The 21,019-nt window shown below is 41.5% G+C and overlaps 1 protein-coding gene across 2 annotated transcripts in view; it reads right to left on the bottom strand.

Annotated features, from left to right (window-relative positions):
- Positions 1-21,019, bottom strand: part of SVOPL (SVOP like) — a 47,383-nt gene that overhangs the window by 6,475 nt on the left and 19,889 nt on the right. For both annotated transcript variants that reach the window (XM_019750519.2, XM_074315317.1), the window contains exons 8-14: positions 20,836-20,961; positions 19,861-19,989; positions 14,200-14,273; positions 11,568-11,773; positions 10,854-10,965; positions 10,057-10,138; positions 7,983-8,072 (exon numbers count right to left, since the gene is read on the bottom strand). In XM_019750519.2, coding sequence (XP_019606078.2) covers positions 7,983-8,072; positions 10,057-10,138; positions 10,854-10,965; positions 11,568-11,773; positions 14,200-14,273; positions 19,861-19,989; positions 20,836-20,961 — 819 coding nt within the window. The remainder of the gene's footprint in view (positions 1-7,982; positions 8,073-10,056; positions 10,139-10,853; positions 10,966-11,567; positions 11,774-14,199; positions 14,274-19,860; positions 19,990-20,835; positions 20,962-21,019) is intronic.

Genomic DNA, 21,019 nt, shown 5'->3' with positions numbered 1-21,019 from the left:
TGGCTGGGTGACGGCCTCACCATGTCACACGGCATCGGGGTCTAGAGGCTCTCCTTGCCCACTCCCGCTCCCTCTCCCTCCCAATACACCTCTTGCACGTGTCATTCCATGTTGGCATCTGCTTTTCTGAGGACCCAACCTGATCCATGTTATAGCAAAACAATTGGATACAAAATTAACATGAAAAATATGTTCCCTATATGCAAAAAGTAGACTGAGAAACACCATTCCCAAAATGTCCTGAGTACCTACTGTATGCCAGACACGAGAGGAGTTAGGAATAAAAAATTAGCGAAATATGCACAAATCCCTGTCCTCATGGGCCCTAATGTCTATTGGAAGAGAGATTTTAAATAGCCTGACAAATAGGCAATTACAATCTGATAAGCAATATGGAGGAAAATCTCAATGTGCTGTAAGAGCTCACAGTGCGGGGAGTTGGGGGGGACCAAACTTAGTTTAGGGCAACAGGGAGGGCTTTCCTAAGCAGGGAACGAATCATTGCTCAGTGTAGGTGGAGACGACACAGGAAGGGGAAGAGGGTTTCCAGTCCCAGCAAGTGACAAAACCCCCGGAGAAAATACCTGGTGTTTTTAATAAACTACAAGAACCAGATTGTTTAGCTAAGTAAACAGCAGGTAAGAGTATGAGATGGGGCCCCAGAAATCACGCGGAGGATTTGGGCCTTTATCTATGAGGAAGGGAAAGGACATGATGATAAAGGGTTATAAGCCCAAGAATAATACAAGATCTGCATGGATGTTGTGAGGAAAATGAGTTGAATGAGAATAAGAGGAGACCGGTGAAAGGTGACGATAGTTTGCAACACTGGTCCTATAGTGGTGGAAAATGAGGTATGACAGCATCTATTGGGATTGAATATGACGATGAAAGACAGGAATAGAGAGACAACTCCAGGTTGGGTGGTGATGCCATTCGCTGATGCCAACGGGAAGAGGAGTGGAGAAATGTCATGAATTTAATTTTGGACATGTTGACTTTAAAATGATTTTGAGACATGCTAGTGGAAATGTGGAAGAGGCAATTAGATGGATAAATCTGGAGCTCAGAAGAAAGACCTAGTCTAGAAAAATAAATTTGTGAGTCATAAGCATATAGCTGGTATTTAAAATCATAAAAGTAGGTGAAACTACCTAACTAGAGTATAAAACATGAAAAGATGAGGGTCTAATATTGAGCAATAAGAAACCTCAACAATAAAGAAAGTAGAGGACCATGTAACACAGATTGAGGAGAAACAGCCAAAGATGTAGGAAGAAAACTACAAAAGTGCAAGGTGATGGATGCCCTGGGAAGGGGACCGAGAACAAGGGTGTGGCCATCGGTCCTTAGGGAGAGGTCACATGAGTTGGGGGATTGAAACAACACTTGGATTTAGAGATGTGGAAGTCACCAGAGATGTTACCGAGAATCATTTTGGTAGAGAAGGGATGGCTGCAGCTAGGTTGGGGGCGGGGGTGAAGGAGCGAGTGAGGGGAAAGGAAAGGACAGTGCAGAGAAGGAACCATTTTAAGGAATTTGGTTGGAAAGAGGAGGTAAGAGCTAGTCAGTGGGGTGGAGTTTACATTTTGTAAGCTATGAAATCTTAAGTACGTTAAAATGCTAACTGGAAGGTTTCAACATGGAGAAATAAAATGAAATCACAGGACAGATGCAATTATAAACCTGAAAAAAACCAAAAGAGACTCAGATGAAAAAAACCATCTGGAATGAGTTCAGTACGCTGGCTGCTTGAAAATCAATAGACAAAAAGTCAATAGTCTTTCTAAAGACAAATAACTAGTTAGAATGTTAGACTAGAAGTTATAATGAAAGAAAGTGTTCGCAATAACAATGAAAAGCCATAAAGTGCCTAAGAATAAACTTAAGACATGAAGGGTCTATTTGAAGAAAACAATACAGTCCCAGCAAGGGACCTAAAAGGAACACTGAACAAATGGAAAGACAAACCTTGCTATTTAGGAAGACAAAACTAAAAAAAGCCATTTTTCCCTACATTAACCAATACGTTTAACAATTAAAATCTTAATAGGATTTGCGTAGACGAGGGAGGCAGAATGTAACTAAATGACTCTAAAACACATCTGGGAAAGAGCAATGAGGTAGGGCTGTGACAGGCAGTGTTGAAATTGTGCTGTATGTTTCATTCAACTAATGAAAAGAATATGGCAGTGATGAAACCAGACAGATCAACGGACTTCAAATAGTGAGGCTAGATTTGGACCAAATAATTGTGGGAATATAAGCAGACGTGTTGCATCCGTGAGTAAAATCTAGGTTATTCAATAAATTGTGTAGGGACAACTGGCCTTCCATTTAGGAAGTCATAAAGCTGTTTCCTGCCTGAAACCTCACACTCCAGTACCTCCATGGCATGTCAGGGATTTCTGGGTCAGAATCCGGGATGCATTCACTTCATGAAAGCTGATTAAGTTGGAACACTTGGGATTTGACACGTATGTATGTGATACTTCAATAAGAACTTTACACACTCTTCCCCAAAAGAGAAGGCCACAGGAGGACTGGAAGAAAAGACAGATATGTATTTTAATCCTAACCATGGAATCCAGAAATTGTAAAGAAAAATATGATAAATGTAACTGTCTATGAACTTAAAGCGTCTATACAGAGAAAGGAGGACATAAGAATGAAAGACAAATTGAAAATGGGGGGGTGGATATTTACAACATGTCAGAAAAATAGTTAAAATCCTTTCTGAGCGTATATGTGAAGCACGGTCACAGATCAATGTTTGAAGGACTGAACTGAAAAACAGGCAAGGACCTGCATGGCCAAACTCAACAAGATAAAACACCCCATTAAAATATTCAGTTTGATTCCTGATCAAAGCAACACTAATTATAATAACAAGAGCGATTATTTATGGACAGTGACTGACCAACATGAAAAAGACTAACAAAACCAGGTGGCAATTGTGTGAGACAGCAGGGCTCTCATGCATTGGCACAAGCTTCCCAAGGGGAATTCTAGCACAATATATCAAAATGGAAAATGACCAGACCCCTTCACCCACCAATCCAATTTCTAGGAATGTATCCTAAGGAGATAACTGCAGAGCTCGATAAAAATGGAAGCACATGGGTACTGATTACTGTTGTTTATAATAGAAAAATATCTGAAATAGTCTAGACATTCAACAAGACGGGACTGATAAAGTAATCAAAAAATAACTTTTGGAGTATACTTCTACGTACAATGACATTTTTCAGCATGAAAAGGCCTTGTTTTTTATATTTATTGACATGAAAAAAAATGTCGGCAACATATTTTTGTGTGCAAAAGGCAAACTATAAAAAGTATATGAAGGTTCTGGATCAAGATGGCGACACAGGTGAATGCTGGGCTCACCTACTCCCACAGACACTGAATCTACAGCTACATACATAATAACTTCCTCTGAAAGAAACCCCCAAACCAGCAGAACGACTCCTATACATCCGGCAAAAGAGAAAAAACCCACACCACACTGTGTAGGAGAGCCTGAGTGACACACAATCTTGTCATAAACTCCACTTTTGGTGCCCACAATTAGGAGGGAATTCACACCGAGCTTCTTCCTGAGGAGCTAAGGGTTTGAACCCAACTGGCACCCCAACTTTCAAGACCTGCACCTGAGCAACAAGCCCCAAAACTAGCTTTGAAAACCAACAGGGCTTGTGTCTATAGACGCAGGAGGCCAGCAAACTGAGAAGCAGTTCTTAAGGGACTTCTGTGGACCCATCCGGCTCCCTACCCCACTCCACCAAGCAGGGCCCAGCACACGTGCAGCCCATTGAAACACCCAGTATTTCTGTAAACGAGGCTTATTGGCTTATCTTAGAGCATCACCCTGAGGGGCACGCATTTACTTTAACACCCATCTAGGAGCCCATCTAGTACTCCCCAAAGACAGAGGCCGGTGGGCGCCATCTTTGCACTCTCCTCTGACTCACTCCAGGTCACAACTGTCTTCTGGAAAGGGGCTTGTGCATATATGTCAGGTGCCCTAGTTTTTGTGGCTGCCATGCAAGGGACATGCCTTGATCACCTGGTCCTGGTGGCCAGCAGGCCTTACGTACACGGGTCCCCTGGGACTGTAACAAACAATAAACAATTCTTACCTTGCTGCCTGCCCCCCACCCCCGCCAGGGCACAGCAAAGAAAGCAGACTGAAATGCACCCTCAGTCTTTCTGTGGAAAAGGCCTATTAGCTTATCTTCATAGCTATGGCCAGGGGACAGGCTTCTATTTATACGCACATATAGGAGCTGACTACAATCCTCTCCAGAGACCACGGAGGCTGGCAGATGCCTTCTTTGCGTTCCCCCTCTGCACCACACCAAAAGCAGTAAATATAACTGCAACAATTTGTTAATGGATACACAAGGTAAAAAGCTGTCACAAGATAAATTGTGACATCAAAAAATATAAAACATGGGGAGTAAAAATGTAGGGCTTTATAATGAGTTTGAACTTAAGTTGTTACCAACTTAAAAATAGACTGATGTATCTGTAAGATGTTTTATGTGAGCCTCATGGTAACCACAAAGTAAAAACCTGTATTAGAGACACAAAAGATAAAGAGAAGTGAACCTAAGCATTCCACTGCAGAAAATCATCAAATCACTAAGGGAGAGCAGGAGAAGAAAACAAAAAAAGCCAGAAAGCAGTGAACAAAATGGCAGTAAGTACCTACATATATCAATAATTACTTTAAATTTAAAACAACTGAATTTCTTCAGTCAAAAGACAGAATGGCTGAATGGACACATGCAAAAGAATGAAACTGGACCACTATCGTAAACCATGCACAAATATCAACTCAAATGGATTAAAGATTTCAACATAGGACCCAAAACCATAAAACTCCCCAAAGAAAACATAGGCTGTGCTTCTGCACAGCAAAGAAAACCATCAACAAAATGAAAAGGCAGCCCACAGAATGGGAGAACCTATTTGGAAATCATATCTGATAAGGGGCTAATATCCAAAATACATAAAGAACTCATACAACTTAATAAACAATTCAATTTAAAAATGGGCAGAGGATCTGAATAGACATTTTTCCAAAAAAGACATTTAGATGATCAACAGACACATGAAAATGTGCTCAACATCACTAATCAGGGAAACGCAAATCAAAACCACAGTAAGATGTCACCTCACACCTGTCAGGATGGCTGTTATCAAAGAGAAGAGACAAGTGTTGGCAAGGATATGGAAAAAAGGGAACCCTTGTTCACTGTTGGTGGGAATGTAAATTGGTGCGGCCACTATGGACGACAGTATGAAGATTCCTCAAACAATTAAAAATAGAGCTATCATGTGAACCAGCAGTTCCACTTCTGGGTATTTATCCGAAAGAACCAAAAACTAACTCGAAGAGATATCTGCACTCCCATGTTCATTGCAGCATTATTTACAGTAGCCAAGACATGGAAGCAACGTAAGTTCATCCATCAACGATGGATGAATGGGTAAATTAAATGTGGTATACACATACAATGGAATATTCAGCCATTAAAAAGAAGGAAATCCTGGTACTTGCAATAGTATGGGTGGACCTTGAGGGCATTAAGCTAAGAGAAACAAGCCAGGCAGATACAAATCAAAGACAAATACCATATGATCTCACTTATGTGGAATCTAAAAACAAAAAAATTCCAAACTCATAGACACAGAGGGAAGATTGGTGGTCGCAAGAGGTGTGTATGGGGGGGTTGTGGGGGTAGGGAGCGTGTAGTTTGTGGGGGTTCATGCAAAATGGATGAAGGAGGTCAAAAGGTACAAACTTCCGGTTATAAAATAAGTCCTAGGGATATAACATACTCGTACAGCATGGTGACTATAGTTAATAATACTGTATTGTATATTTGAAAGTTGCTAAGAAAGTAAACCTTAAAATTTTTCATCACAAGAGAAGAGAAATTTATGAGTAACGATGTATGTTAAGTAGACTTATTGTGGTGATCATTTCATAATATATCCTGTATCGAATCATTACATTGTACACTTAAAACTAATGTAATATGTCAATTGTATCTCTCTTTAAAAAAGTATATGAACTATGATCATATCTGGGTAAATGTATATGCATATTTATATATACACATACTTAGATATATTGAAAGAGCTTCATTAAAATATTTGTTTGTTATCTAGTAAAATATTAGTGAAATTTTAATTTTAGTTTTAATTTTTTACATTTTCAGCCTAGAAACAAAAATCATGTGCTGTCAAAATTGCCTTTGGAAATCTCTTTAATCACTGAAAATACAAGAAACACAAACGTATTTATGAACCACTTGACATTGACAAGACTCTCTCCTTGACCAAAGTCTAGCCAGGCTCCTCTAAGCTTCTTCTCACCTAGGCCTCCCCTGTGGTCTATAAAGACTTGAACAAACACTGATGTAGTTTCTGATCGCTACAGGCCACAGCCATTGTAGGGTGACCCTATCCCCTTCAAGTGCCTACCTGAGATACCTCAAGGCTGCCAAAAGAATTTACTGTTTGTTCCATTCAGCACGTGATAATGGGGCCCCTGTGTGGGTTTTCACATGGAGCAAACTCCCATTCCCGCTTTTTGCAATTTTTCACTTCCCTGACTTGACAGAGACAATGCTCATCCTCCTCCGTCATTCTCCTTTGAAAACCTCTAGGAGTACACAACTCAAAGTTGAATTCAGTTCACACTGGACCCTTTCCCTATTGCAATAGTTATGACTGATCAAAATCTGCCCTTACCACTTTAACTTGTGTCCAGAATTGTTTATCTTTGACAATGCAGTTTCTCAATAAGTTTACTGCTTATTAGAAATCACGTATGAAAATACAAAATGGGTAGATTTTTCATTCCTGTGAATTTGTGAAGCTCTGTGTATAGTCTTATGCATCAATCCATTAGGTTTCCAGGTTTCCAGAGAGGATCACGTGTTTTGATAGGCCAACAAAATCATTGCTCAGCTGTGACAATTCAATTAGGGTTTGCATCCTTCATATAGGATAGATTTCTTTTTTCTGTGCAGAAATTAAAAATTTTTATGTAGTCTTTTCCTATATCTTTCTACGATAAGAGAAAGGGTTTTCCAGAATTCTGCAATCTCCCATTTCATGTAAGTGTACGTGACCATGTGAAATTAGTAATTAGTCTTATGAGCTTGCGCCACCCTTGTTCCTATCCCCCCTCAACAATTCACTACATAGCGACTACAGTGCTTTTATTAAAAAATGCTAAACGGATCATGTCATTCACCTGCCTATTTCCCACTACTCCTAAGAAAAAAATGCAGAGTCTTCAATATGCCAGTGAGAGACATTCTCCCCTATAGTTCTCTCCATTTTGCTCACCATAGCAATTCCCTCTTCCTGGAACACACGAATCTCGGTCCCATCTCCGGGCCCTGTACCAGCGAGCATTTTACTTGAGGTGCTATTTCCCTTTACAAGTCGTCGACTTCTCATACCTTGGAAGTCTCAGGAGGCCTCCATCACGGGTCCAGGTCACCCCTAGATTTTATCCAAGCCTGCGACTGATTTGCCCAAGCCCTGGACCCTGCCCAAGGCCACTTCCCTGTACCTGGGCTCAACCTCCCTTCATTTCTGTGCAGAGTTTTTTAATTGCAGCCCTGGACAGGGTCAAGAGTCAAAGTTAGAGCCCGTTGTCATTCAGCTGCTCAAGCTCCTTGTGTCACCCATTTCTTTTGCATCCTCCCCCAACAACACCCCCAAAAATCCAAACCCTGCTTGCATTGCACCACCTGCTACTGAATTGAATGGAAGCCTAGAAGCATTAATTTAGCCTTTTCCCCAGATTCGCCAAACAATGGGAAAATTGCCCCTCAAGAAAACTTATTTAAGTAAACAAATCTTTGGTTACACCCTCCTCATGAAGGGACCGGGGTTTCCTCTTTCCCATCTCCCATAGACCCATCCTCCCTGCAGAGACCCGTGGGTTGTACCTGGGATATAAATGGCGCCACCATTGCTCCAATGCGACACAAGGAGCCACTGGTTCCCAACCCCAAAGCACGCATCGTGGTGGGGTAGACCTGGAGGGAGGAGCACAGAGCAACAGTTAATTCAGGCATCGCCTCTCTCCTCTGCCCTTCCCTCCCCAGGTCAGGCTCTGGTAGATATTAAGTACCAAGTATTCTATATACTACGTATGTAGAATATACAAGATGTTCATGTTCTCAGGCACACCACGCTGAATTTTTAAACAAGAACTGTTGCCCCCAAAACAGTAGAAATTATCCTTTAAGTGAGCACATTCCAACTTATGTGTTTAACTGAATATTCCAAATATACTTTTAGAAACGTAAGCTCTGGAATGAGACAGAATTCTGCTTTAGAGCTATAAATGTATAAAGGTGATTCCGCTGAAAGGAAAGAAAGTACTCTCCAAATAATAATGAGTCAACGACACCTTTCATCCAGATGCAGTGAGAAGAATCAAGCAGAGTGCCAGGCACAGGCGCCACCATGCACCGTCTTCTCAATGTGGAATCTGGTGGCATTATCTACTTTCTCGCTGCAACTTTCTTGCGTTCATAGTAAACCCTAATAATCCGTACTTAATTAATTCAGAATTCTTATAGGAACTGGCAGAGGTAAATAAGTAAGCAAATACGATTTAATAAGATGGTAGGGAGAATACTTGATATGAAAGAATGGTTTTTCAAAACTCTGGACAATTTTCTCTTGATGCTACAGAATACCAATAAAACCGTTTGTACCATTTCACTAACGCAAAGCGCAAAGCACGGAGCCCCTTTCCTTGGCCACATCTAATTAGCCACCATCTGTGAAATGCAAAAGCAAGATGACTTCCTGCCTCAGGGACAATCCCGTGTTTCTAAGAGAAGGTCTGAGGTAGAGTGCCTTTATGGGAAGGTTGCTTTCTTTTTCTAGAAAATGAGGCTTCTGACTGTCCCTAAAAACAATGCATTCAGATACAGGGTGATGTTCTTGATATAATATCAGCACAATCTTTTGTTTATATTTTGACAGTTGGGGAGATGGAATAATAGAAGATGATCATCTTCGGATACACAGCTTTGGGGTTTTTCTTTAACAAGAAGTATCCGAAAAAAGTAAATACTTGGAAATGACTCTGAAATGAACACATTCCAAAATGTCTGTTAAATTGAATATTCCAAATATAACTTGAGAAGCACACTGATTTTTAGGTTCATAAATTCACAAAATAATTTTAGGAGCTGTTAATGGAATTAAATCAAGTATTATGTATATGTTGAGCATGTCATAATGTTCTATTTTTATCTGTATGTGGGGGAGAATATTTCTCTGTGGCTTTAATGGTTTTGACATGCCGTATCTGTAATCTGAATGGCTTCTGCATTTCCTGAAATGGAAATAAATGCAGCTTTATCAGTCCCTATAGCACTGTTTTTTCTAGCTCAATGAATGGTAAAAGCAGTTAAAATACTCAATTTACTATTCAGATATTGTTTATTTCTAGGAATATTAATGCTTTAACGTGAGGGTTTGTGAGAAGATCGTTTATCTCCTGCACATAGTACCTTGCATATAATAGGTGTGTCAATTCAGCAAAGAAAGACTACATTACTATTATGTTTGAATTTAAGCTACACAGCAAGTAACAGACGAAGGGGGTGTACTCTTTCAAAAGAATAAAGGTGAAACATACGTTGTAACTTCAAAAAGAGAGAGAAATGGGGAGTTTTACATCTTGACAGCAATACATAACTACCCGAGCTACTTCTGGAAGCATGGTGCTAGGGCAACAAGTTCTTTTTTATACACATGCTGTTTAGGGAGAAAGGGAGAAGGCCCTCTCTTCTCAGACACTGACTTTCACTCAATTTAATGAGGCAGAGGAAACTCCGTATCAAATAAACTTTCTGGCGTCATTTTAATGGGGTGTTTATAGAAAATCGTCAAAAGTCAACAAGAAGCCAGGGACGCACGATCTGTGGACGGACACCCCCTCTAAGCAGCTCACCTTGCACGCCCTTCCGCATGGTAACCAGCCCCTTCCCCCGAACTAACCTCAGCAGTGTAAATGTAGATGGTATTGAAATTGGCTGCCACCAAAGCCCTCAGCATGAACAGGAAGCCAATGAGGCCGGCTCTAGGAACAGGAAGCGAGAGAAGTTACCAGAGGCAGCATACACAGCCTCCCATGGCCATGGCCGCAGTGCCTTAGAAATGCTCACACACACCCACAGATCACCAGGTTCCCGGAGCTGCTGCTCCTCAGGTGGCCTGAGGGTGGGGTCCTAAAGCAAATGCCGGACTCAAGCCTTCAATCCTACTCCCCAACCTGTGCCATTCCGGCCTGGTCCCCCAGATTAGCACACGTTCTGCCACCCCCGCCCCCTCCCCAAAAATGATGCAGTTTGCAGAATAAGTGATAAATACGAATATTACCATTGAGGTCACTCCAGGGTTGCAAATTAACAGTGAAATGAATTTTCACACCACAGGTATGGTGTCTATCACTAAACTATCTTGACAATGGTCAGGATAATTTGGATCAAAACTAGAGTCCCCTTTCTCCAGGAAGCTTTGCACAAAGATGCTAAATATTTTGGTGGGCGAAGTGAGTACACCCACACTGGCACCCATGTCCTGTGATAACTGGAGAGGGGCCGGGCCAGTGGGACTGGGAATGGGAGGGGTAGGTACCAGTCAAGATCGCTCTAGACAAACAAGCACCCCATTCTCAACTCTCCTGGTGAAAGGCACTTGCCCCCAACCCCCACTGAACACGATGGGTTAGGAGACCCCATCTTAAAATGACTGCACAAAACTACATTATTTTGAAGCCACCAGAGAGAAAATACCTTGACGTGCAAATATTGAGGAGAAGGAAGAAGACAGCCGTGCATCCCATGGTGATAGAAAGGCTCAGCCGTCTGCCCAGGAAATTAATGCCCAGGATATTTAAAGGATTCACTAGAAAGCAAATGACAAAGACAATTCCTGGAACTTTGAAGGCAACTGGCTCTTACCAACACTGGCATGGAAGCCTCCTAGTCATTGTGGGTATTCCTGCCAAGACCCAGTCACACTGTCATCCACTTCATGACTACTGTGACATTCTTGGACCCACGTGGGAAAAGTACAACAAACACTGGTGTATATAAAGGACATTTTATGCCCAGGATGCTTATTATGTCCTCCTGTAGGCCTATTGTAAATTGCCAACTTGCTACATCTATGCTTTAAATGTTTTATACTGTTTCATCAAATTCAAGGTGCCATTGAATTTTAAGTACCATTATTTCAGATCTACTGAAACAAACAGTACTGCAAATTTCAATCTCACAAGCCATTGCAAGCATCCCAATTTCAGGGATGTTCAAATGTGAAGAAAGAAAAATGCATCTTAGCGTCGATACAATTCAGTGATGCCGAGCTCTCCTTCTCCAGGCTTTCCTCCCCACACCCGTCCATACTGGAGACATGTGAGCATGATCTGGGAAGTTATTCCCCGTTTCTCTCCTCTAAAGCTCTGAGAAGCGTGCCCTCCACCCAATGCACAGAGAAACACTTACAAGCAATTTCCCCAATGGTGCTGATAATCATGGTCTGGTAGTCGGAGGGGGCAAACATGTGGCAGTGACAGGGGCTCTGGCTCTCCTCTGAGACCCCCACGGTCACCACCACTTCAGACTCAGACCGAGAACCACAGACCAGGTCCCGCTCCAGCATCTCAGCGCTGGCCAGGATGACCCCATAGTAGGCGAAAGAGATGCCCAGCCTGGAAGTGAGAAAAGGTGGACGTGAGGAAAAGCTGCGGGCAGGCCTGAAGGAGGCGGCGGCACCATGAGTGGGGGGAGAAGTGGGGAGAGTGGTCCAGGTGGAGAAGTCAGAGTGAGGGAAGCAGGGAAGGGAGAAGAAAGATGGGCTCACGCATGCAGCAGGGGAGACGGGGCAGCATGTGGGAACCAATTTGCCAGAGTAGCATGGGGCCAGGTGGTACAGGGCCCCACAAGCCTGGTGAAGGTGTTTGAAGTTCGGACTCATTTTTTTGTCGCTGTTGTAACAACTTAGCACAAACTTAGTGGCTTAAAACAACGCACATTTAGTATCTCACAGTTCTGGAAGTCAGAAGTTGTGTGGGTGTGGCTGACCTCTCTGCTCTGCATCTAAGAGGCAGAAATCAAACTGCAGACAGGTCGGCACGCCTTTGGGGGAGGGGGAAAGAATCCATTTTGCAAGCTCGCCCAGATGGCTGGCAGAATTCAGCTGGGGGGGGGGGGGGCTGTACAACTCCTGTTTCCTCGCTGGCTGTTGACCAGTTGTTCTCAGCTTCTACAGGCTTCCTTCATTCCTTGTCTTCAAAGCCAGCCAGCAGCAAGGGGGTTGAGTCCTCTTGCTTTGCATCTCTCTGTTCTCTCCCGCTGCCTCGTCTCTTGTCTTCTCTTGTACTGCAGCTCTGATTCCAGTGGGAGAAATTTCTCTACTTTTAAGGACTCGAGGGGCCCCTGCCAAATCGAGGATAATCTCCCTACTTTACGACCTGTAAGTTCAATTACATCTGCACGGTCCCTTCACAACAGCATCCAAATTAGTGTGTGGTTGAATCCCCTGGGGTTGGGGGTCATCTTTAGAAGTCTGCCTATCACAAAAAGTCTTTCGCAGGCCATGAGGAGCTATGGAAGGTTTTTGCTTTTGCTTTATATTTTCTTCCTACTCTTTCATCGCTATCCTTGTTGAGATATAAAAATAACATACAGAAAAGTTCATAAATCAATGTCAAGAAAAAGAATAATATCTGCCTCCCAGAAATCCCCGTTGTTCCTTCCGTCTTGCAGAAACAGTTGTAAAAGCCAGCTGTAAAAGACATATGGGGACAATCAGGGGAAATCATATGCTCTGGATAATGGATGCTAGTACCGTGATGATTGTTACCCTGTCAGTGCGATTATACGATTGGAGTCATCTAAGAAAATGTCCTCAAGTAGTTGAGACACCTAATGAAGTATCTGGGGATGAAATGTCATGAAGCCTGGGGCTTGCTTGAAACTACCTCAGCCCAGGAAAAACGTAGCCGAAGCAAAAATGGGTGAACAGCCATGATTGTCAGATTTGGGTGACAAGTGAATCAGAGTTCATCACGGTATCCTCTCCGCTTTCATGCACATTTGGGAATTTTTGTATTGAAATACTAAAAAACAATCACAATACCTCCCCTTGTTATCAAAGTAACTTTAACTTGTTTAATTTCCAAATACTAAGAGTATTTTAAAAATCACAATGTCTCAAAAGGAGGAGACAGACTGACCTAGTAATAGGAATTATACCTGAAAAAGGCAGGTAGATAACCTTTTCCTGAATCCAACACTGTGGGTTAGTTTTGCCTGTTTTCTGTCTTTATATAAATGCAATCACGTACTATGTATTCATATGTATGACTATAACACAATCTACCCATTATACTGTTGATGGATGTGTGGGTTTTTCTAGTTTGGGGCTGTTAGAAATAAACTAATGCTATGGACATTCATGTAAATGTCTCTTGGTGGACATGTATGCATTTCTGTTGGGTATAAACCCAGGAGTGGAATTGCTGAGTCATCCATAGGATATGCGTATTTTCAATAGGTAACTCCAAACAGTTTTCTTTTTTTCTTTTTAATTTATTTTTTAAATTTATTGGGGTGACAACTGTTAGTAAAATTACATAGATTTCAGGTGTACAATTCTGTATTACATCATCTATAAATCCCATTGTGTGTTCACCACCCAGAGTCAGTTCTCCTTCCATCACCATATATTTGATTCCAAACAGTTTTCTAAAGTGGTTATACTACCTTGAACTGCAATTAGCAGGTATATGCAAGTTCCAGTTACTTTACATCCTCCCTAACACTTGGTACAGTCAGTCTTTTTTTAATTTTAGCTCTTCGGGTAGATTTGTAATGGTGAACCAGGCTGCAAAAGGTTAGAACATGAGCTCATGTGCTCAGATGAAAAATAAAAAACTGGTTGTAGACAATCTACAGGATTTTTTTTCTTTTAAAAATTACCTCATATATGTCTTTGGTTGGTGGTGTTACCAGAAAGATCAAACATTGCTGGAGTCTTGTGTTTTTCTCCCCATAACATTCAGAGTGGATTTACTTCAGTAAGCTTTCTCTAAATGTTTATTTAAAACTCACTTTGAAATAACTACATTCTTACCATATGACCCAGATCTGTAACGTGGTCCTTAAATATTTGGCATCCAACAGGTCTGCAAATCTTCCTCTTTTTTTCTAGGGTGGTGAAAAGGGGGAGACAGAATAGACTTAGTAGGTTAAGGACAAGCAAAGGTGTGTCTAATATTTTAGAGCACAGAAAATGAGAACATGGGAATGTGATGGGTGAGATAACCACTCAGCCCCCATGAGTACATTTCACCCAACCCAGAGATAATGATTTTAAATACGTTCATCTCAGCCACTCAGTCTTTTCATGCTTCTTATTACCACTGGCAAGTACCAAGAGTCATTGAATTGATGATTCTAACCCTTTTATTCTTCCTTTTCTCACCAGTGCTGGTGAGGGGTGTGGTGGAAAATAGGAGCATACATGAAAACTAACCGCAAAACTAATGGGAGATGCTTTTAATATTAACATTAAAATCCTGACATTTAAAAAGAGTGTGAGAATTTTGTAAGAAAAAAAAAAAGGCATAAATTTGAAAAGAGGATGGAATGCCCAATTTCTTTTTGTGTCTTTAGGGTAATTAGCAAAAGTTCTTGCCCATAGTCAGTAACCCAGCCACAAAAAAGGATGAAATAGAGCCATTTGTGACAACATGGATGGATCTGAGAGTATCACTCTAAGTGAAGTCAGATGAAAAGGAACCATACGATTGCACTCAGATGTGGGAAGTAAGCAACCAACCAACCAACCAAACTCATAGATACAGACAACAGCATGGTGGTTATAAGAGGGAAATGGAGGGAGGACGAAGAGGGTAACAGGTATCAAATATGACGGAAGGAGAACTGACTCTGAGTAGTGAGCAAACAATGCGATATACAGATGGTGTATTATAGAATTGTACACCTGAAACTTATGTAATGTTATTAACCAAAACAAGTAAAATAAAATTCATCTGACAGTATTGCACTGGATGAAATTGTGGGGCATGCAGCAATGAGGTGGCCATGTGAAAATAAAACAGACTAAATGTAAACAACACTGTCATGAAGGTACCAAGGGGACAGACTGTGTTTCCTTGAAAATAAGACCTAGCTGGACCATCAGCTCTAATGCATCTTTTGTAGCAAAAATTAATATAAGACCCAGTATTATATCATATTATATTATATTACATTACATTACGTTCTATAAGACCTGTTCTTATATTAAAATAATACCCAGTCTTATATTAAAGTAAGACCCAGTCTTATATTATGATAAAATAAGACCGGGTCTTACATTAATTTTTGCCCCAAAAAATGCATTGGAGCTGAGGGTCCGGCGAGGTCTATTTTCAGGGAAACACGGTAGCAGCTGGTTGGGCATGGTGGCAAGAGGGATTGAAGTGAGTCAAAGGGGACACCACAGAGGGAGAAGAGCAGTAACTAAGGCCTGGTAGGGGATGTGACACGAAATGAGCCAGAAACAATATTGTAGGATTCCCCTTATATGAAACACCTGGAATAGTCAAATTCATAGAGACAGAAAGAAGTTACCCAGGGCTGGGAGTGGGCAGGAGTGAGGAGTTATTGCCTAATTGGTATAGAGTGTCTGTACCACTCTATACTGGACGGAGAAGCAGTTCTGAGTGTATTTAATGCCACTGAATTGTACACTTAAAAAATGGTCAATTTGGGCTGGCCCAGTGGCTCAGGCAGCTGGAGCTCCATGCTCCTAACCCGGAAGGCTGCCAGTTCGATTCCCACATGGGCCAGTGGGCTCTCAACCACAAGGCTGCTGGTTCGATTCCTCGGGTCCCGCAAGGGATGGTGGGCTGCGCCCCCTGCAACTAGCAACGGCAGCTGGACCTGGAGCTGAGCTGCGCCCTCCACAACTAAGGCTGAAAGGACAACTTGAAGCTGAACAGCGCCCTCCACAACTAAGATTGAAAGGACAGCAACTTGACTTGGGGAAAAAAAAAAAAAGTCCTGGAAGTACACACTCTTCCCCAATAAACTCCTGTTCCCTTTCCCCAATAAAATCTTTAAAAAAAAAAAAAAAAAAAAGTTCAATTTTATGTTATGTGCATTTTACCACAATCATAAAAAAGGAAGAAAAGACAGGAAAGAGGGGGGGAAAAGCTGGATGGAGGAGGATTTTTGTTTCAAGCATGGTAAATGTGAGGTTTGCTATCGTGTCAACTACAAGTGTCAATATCTTATGGAAAGATAAAGACAGAGGACTGGACTGTGAGCAGAGGCCAGGGGCGACCCCTTAGGCAGAGTTCAAGCCCTACAGCTAGTCTGGATCTCAGGTGCCCAGTTCTGTTAAAGATGTGTTTTGCTGTCCCCCAGAGAAATGTTTTCTTCAACAGGTTCATGAGGAATTCTATTAACATAGGTGCCATTTAACAACCAAGAAATTGGCGTTTACTGTTGATAAGAGGGTTATGAAGCTATGAAAGTATTTCAGAGGACAAAAACTGCAAAAATAAATGACCCACCCAGCACAGACTAGAAGAGGGATGAACCAGATAGAACTACGATAGTGTTTGAAAACAAAATAGATAGGAATAGATTTTACAAGAGACGTGCAAGGATTATGTAAGTTGCTGTAAAATTCTGCTGAGGAATATAAAAAGACTTGAATAAATGGGGAAATATACTTGGATCAGAAGAGCAATACTAATATTATGAAGGTATGAATTCTCTTATATTAACCCAATGAAAATCTCAGAGGTTTGTTTGTTTTGGGTGTTTTGGTCTTTCTTTCTTTCTTTCTTTCTTTCTTTCTTTCTTTCTTTCTTTCTTTCTTTCTTTCTTTTGCAGGGGAGGGGAGGAATAAGGAGATCTTGATAAAATGACTTCAAAGTTGTTCTAGAAAAACAGTACTGAGAAAATCACTTGGAAAATTCTGAAAAAGAACTTTGATGGGGTACCTATGCTATTAGATATAAAGAATACATTGCAAAATACTGTAATTAAACGTGTCATATTGGACCAACAATTAACCTGTATACTTTTCCCAACAATATGAAATACCCTCTTTTCAATAAATCCCCATATAAATTTGAACCTACAAATGTTATGTTTTATTAGAACAGAATAGAATATTCAAGAATAGACTCAAATACATAAGGGATGGATTATTCAATAAAAATATATGAGTGCAACTGGTTAGCCATATGGATATGACAAAGCTAGATCTGTACCATGTTTCTTATATCCAATTAAACCCAGATAGATCCAACATTGAAATATTAAGTAGGAAACCAAATTAACCCATTTGAAAAGAGGGGGATACACGAATGTGGTTGTAAAAATTAAGTTAGAAATCAACTTTAAAAAAAAGACAGTAGTAAAAACATTAAATCTAAACAGATACTGGGTTAAGAAATCATGTCTAATTTAGGAAACCTTAGGAACAAAGTGAAACTAAAATACCAGGCAAAAATGATTTGGATGATGAGACTAGGTCAGAATTAGTATCTCTTAAGGTCCTCATATTGTTCAGATAAAGATACCACATAACACTAGGTGCGTAGGTGCACATTTTCAATATTTATGCGTTACTTCTGTAATAAAAGAGAGTGCATAAATTCCAAGCCAGTAGAAGGAAATCATAAAAAAAGCAAGGGGAGGGTGGCGCCAACAGTTAATCTAATGGAAGGAGAAAGGCGAAAGAAAGCAGTAAAGGAAAGACATGGTTAAGAGGAAATAAAAAATGACATAAGTACGTCCAAATACATGAGTAAGCACAGTAGATATAAATGGATCAAACTCATTGAAAGACAGGATATCAGATTGAGTGGATAAAAAATAAACGTCAGCTATATATTTATAAGCAAGACATTTAAGCAAAGCAATACAGAAAGGTTAGATGTAAAGGGCTGGAACAAAGATATACTAGGAAAGTTCTAACTAAAGCCAGTTTCGGTATGTTACTATGCGAGAAAACAAAATCTAAGGCACAAAGCAATATAGGGATAAAGAAATATTTCAAATAATAATCATTCACACACAGAATAAGTCAATCATATACTAGGATGCCATATGATAGCCTCAAAATCTGTGGAGTAAACTATCAGGCCTAGAAGAAGATATGAACAAATTCATCACCTTAGTGAAAAACTGTTAACTCAAGCAGGCAAAGTCTAGACAAATATCAGACATTTACATGGCCCTAATAACATGTACTCAATGAGAACACACGTCCTTTTTAAGCATGCATGGAACATTAATAAAAAGTCACTATTTAGAGAAAAATCTCAATAAATTCCAAATAATTGATAACATCCTCTGACCAAAATGCAATTAGAGACAGAATACAAAAGATCATAAACAGATAACTCATCGATTAAAGAGAAACTCATAACAATTACAATATAGAAATAAAAATAGGGGTGGCCACATAGCACAGTTGGTTAGAGCACAGTTGCTCTTAACAACAAGGTTGCCGGTTCCATCCCCACATGGGCCACTGTGAGCTGCGCCCTCCACAACTATATTGAAACAACTACTTGATTTGGAGCTGATGGGTCCTGGAAAAACACACTTAAATAAATAAAAGTTTAAAAAAATAAAATAAAATTACTCTAACAAAACTTGTTGAGTGCAACCAAACAGTTTATTAAAAATCAAAGACTGAAAATAAGTGAGCTAAATACTGAACTCAAGAAGCTAGAAGACAGAAGAGCTAAAAAGCCAAAGAAAAAAACAAAAGAGTAGGAGTTAATAAGACTACCAAAAAATCAATAAAGAGAACACCAAAAAACAATCTTGTTCCTCGAAGTTTAATAAAATTAATGAACCTCTACTAAGAGGGACCAAGAAAAAAAGACAGAAGGCACAAGTAAACAATATTAAAAATGAACAAAGTGAACATACACAGTAGATTTTTGAAACTCACAAGAAAACACTAAGAACAATTTTATGTTAATAAATTTGAAAACCTAGATGAATTGGACAATTTTCTAAAATATATGCATCACCAAAATTGCCTCAAAAGGATTAAACATGGACCCTAACCATCACACAAATTTAAAACAGTTTTTAAAACTCTTCCTTCTAACACCCCCTAACTTTCACCCTACCATTCACCTCAAAAATAAATATTAGGTGTAAATTGCTTTATAGGCAAGATTTACCAAACATTCCAAGAGGTTAATTCCTATCTGATAGATACTGTCGCTGAGCGGGCAGGACAGGTGAGGAAGGTGGCTCTGGTAAAACTCTTCCAGAAGCCTGTGACTGACCCGGCTGCAGGTGGGTGGTCTGAGCTGGTGTGAGAAATGAATGCAGACTGACCTTGAGAGTCCTAGAACCATTAGAATTTCAACGTCAAATTTAAAAAAAAAAAATTATTTAATGACGTTTACAATTTTGGTAACAAAATAAGACAAGGCCAGTACAGGAAGGTAAAATTGTAACACGGTCTCTCACCTATAAACCATGATGCCAAATCATGTGACTAGCTCTGCAATCTAGGTGTTACTATTCCTATTTTATTGATGGGGACAGTGAAGTTAGGTAACTGAGCAGGACTCCCTGACTGCTGCAGGGCTGGATTTAGTCCCATCTACTCTGCTCGTTTTTTCTAGTCCCTCCAGGGGCAGGACCAGGGAGCCAAAGTCCCCTTCCTTCTCGCCTTCCAGGAGTAAGGATTTCCAGGTGGCCACCACGGTAGGGAAAGGACCTCCATCTGGGAACTCACCAGGGTGGGCTCCACCAGCCTCCCCTCCGGCATGACGGAGCGGTTCATCTTGGCAATCCGCTCCAGTGTGGCCAGGGCAGCCTGCGTGTTCCCGGTGGAGACATTGAACCGAGCAGATTCAGGAATAAACTGGGCACAGATGACAAAGAACATCAGAACTGCAACTGAAGTGGACCCCATGGGTACAGCTATTATGGCTCCATACACTACACAGCCCGTTTCAGGAGGTGGGAAAGGATGTAGCAAGCATAAAGGCACCGTAGTTGCAGGGTGATTTGGAACAAGAAAAGGTCACGTTCTCCTTATCGTGGGCCCGTCTTGGATGACAGCAGGTTGATACTGAGCTTTATCGCAATTTGGCTCAACCTATGTGTTAATACAATGAAATTCTTACATCCAATGAGTACACACCCACCGCCCAAGGCCCCCAGTGCCTCTCCACTGCTCTGCCACCCCAGCCCTTTGCAGGAACCCTGGCATCTCCCCATAGTGCAACAGTCTAAAGGGGGACCACAGCAGGGGCCTCCAGCACCCAGGAGGTGGAGGAAGCCGTCCTGACTGTTGGGGTCTTCAACCCACTGATGTGGAATAGTTTAAACACCACAGTCAGCAAACAGTACCGCCTCCACTGAAGCTGGGACCTTGAGAATTGACTTGGCCTGCTCCCTGCCTGCCCCTCAGGCGGCCTCACAGCGGAGTCAAGGCCAGTTGGTTCTTCCTCAGAAAAGCACGTCCCCCAGCGGTACCCTGCTTGCCCTCCCCACGGCCAGGGTGCAGTTCAGGGCCCCTCGTCTCCTGCAGGCATTACTCTTGACACTTTCTAACTGCTTCTGGGCCCTGTTCCATCTTCCCTTCCGCCCAGTCTCCACACAGCCCTTTCCACATTTCCAGCACCCCTGGCCCTCAAGGCCTCAAGGCCACTGGGCAGCTGGGGGTTGGGGGGGAGTCAGGGGGGAGCAGCGTGAGCTTCCTCACCTTGAAGGCCAAGATGAGGATGATGCCAGGAATGGAGGCCATGCGGATGAGCCAGCGCCACCCGATGGTGGGGATAACCACAGAGGCCAGGCCGATGATGAGCAGGGAGCCCGCCAGCCAGAACACCTGGGGGGATGGGAGACCAAGCCCTCCTCTCCAACATGCTCCACACTGCCTGTCTCAG

The sequence above is a fragment of the Rhinolophus sinicus genome, linkage group LG11 (genome assembly GCF_036562045.2).
Source record: "Rhinolophus sinicus isolate RSC01 linkage group LG11, ASM3656204v1, whole genome shotgun sequence".
In the NCBI taxonomy this organism is placed as follows: Eukaryota; Metazoa; Chordata; class Mammalia; order Chiroptera; family Rhinolophidae; genus Rhinolophus; species Rhinolophus sinicus.
This window is presented reverse-complemented; position numbering and strand designations above follow the sequence as displayed.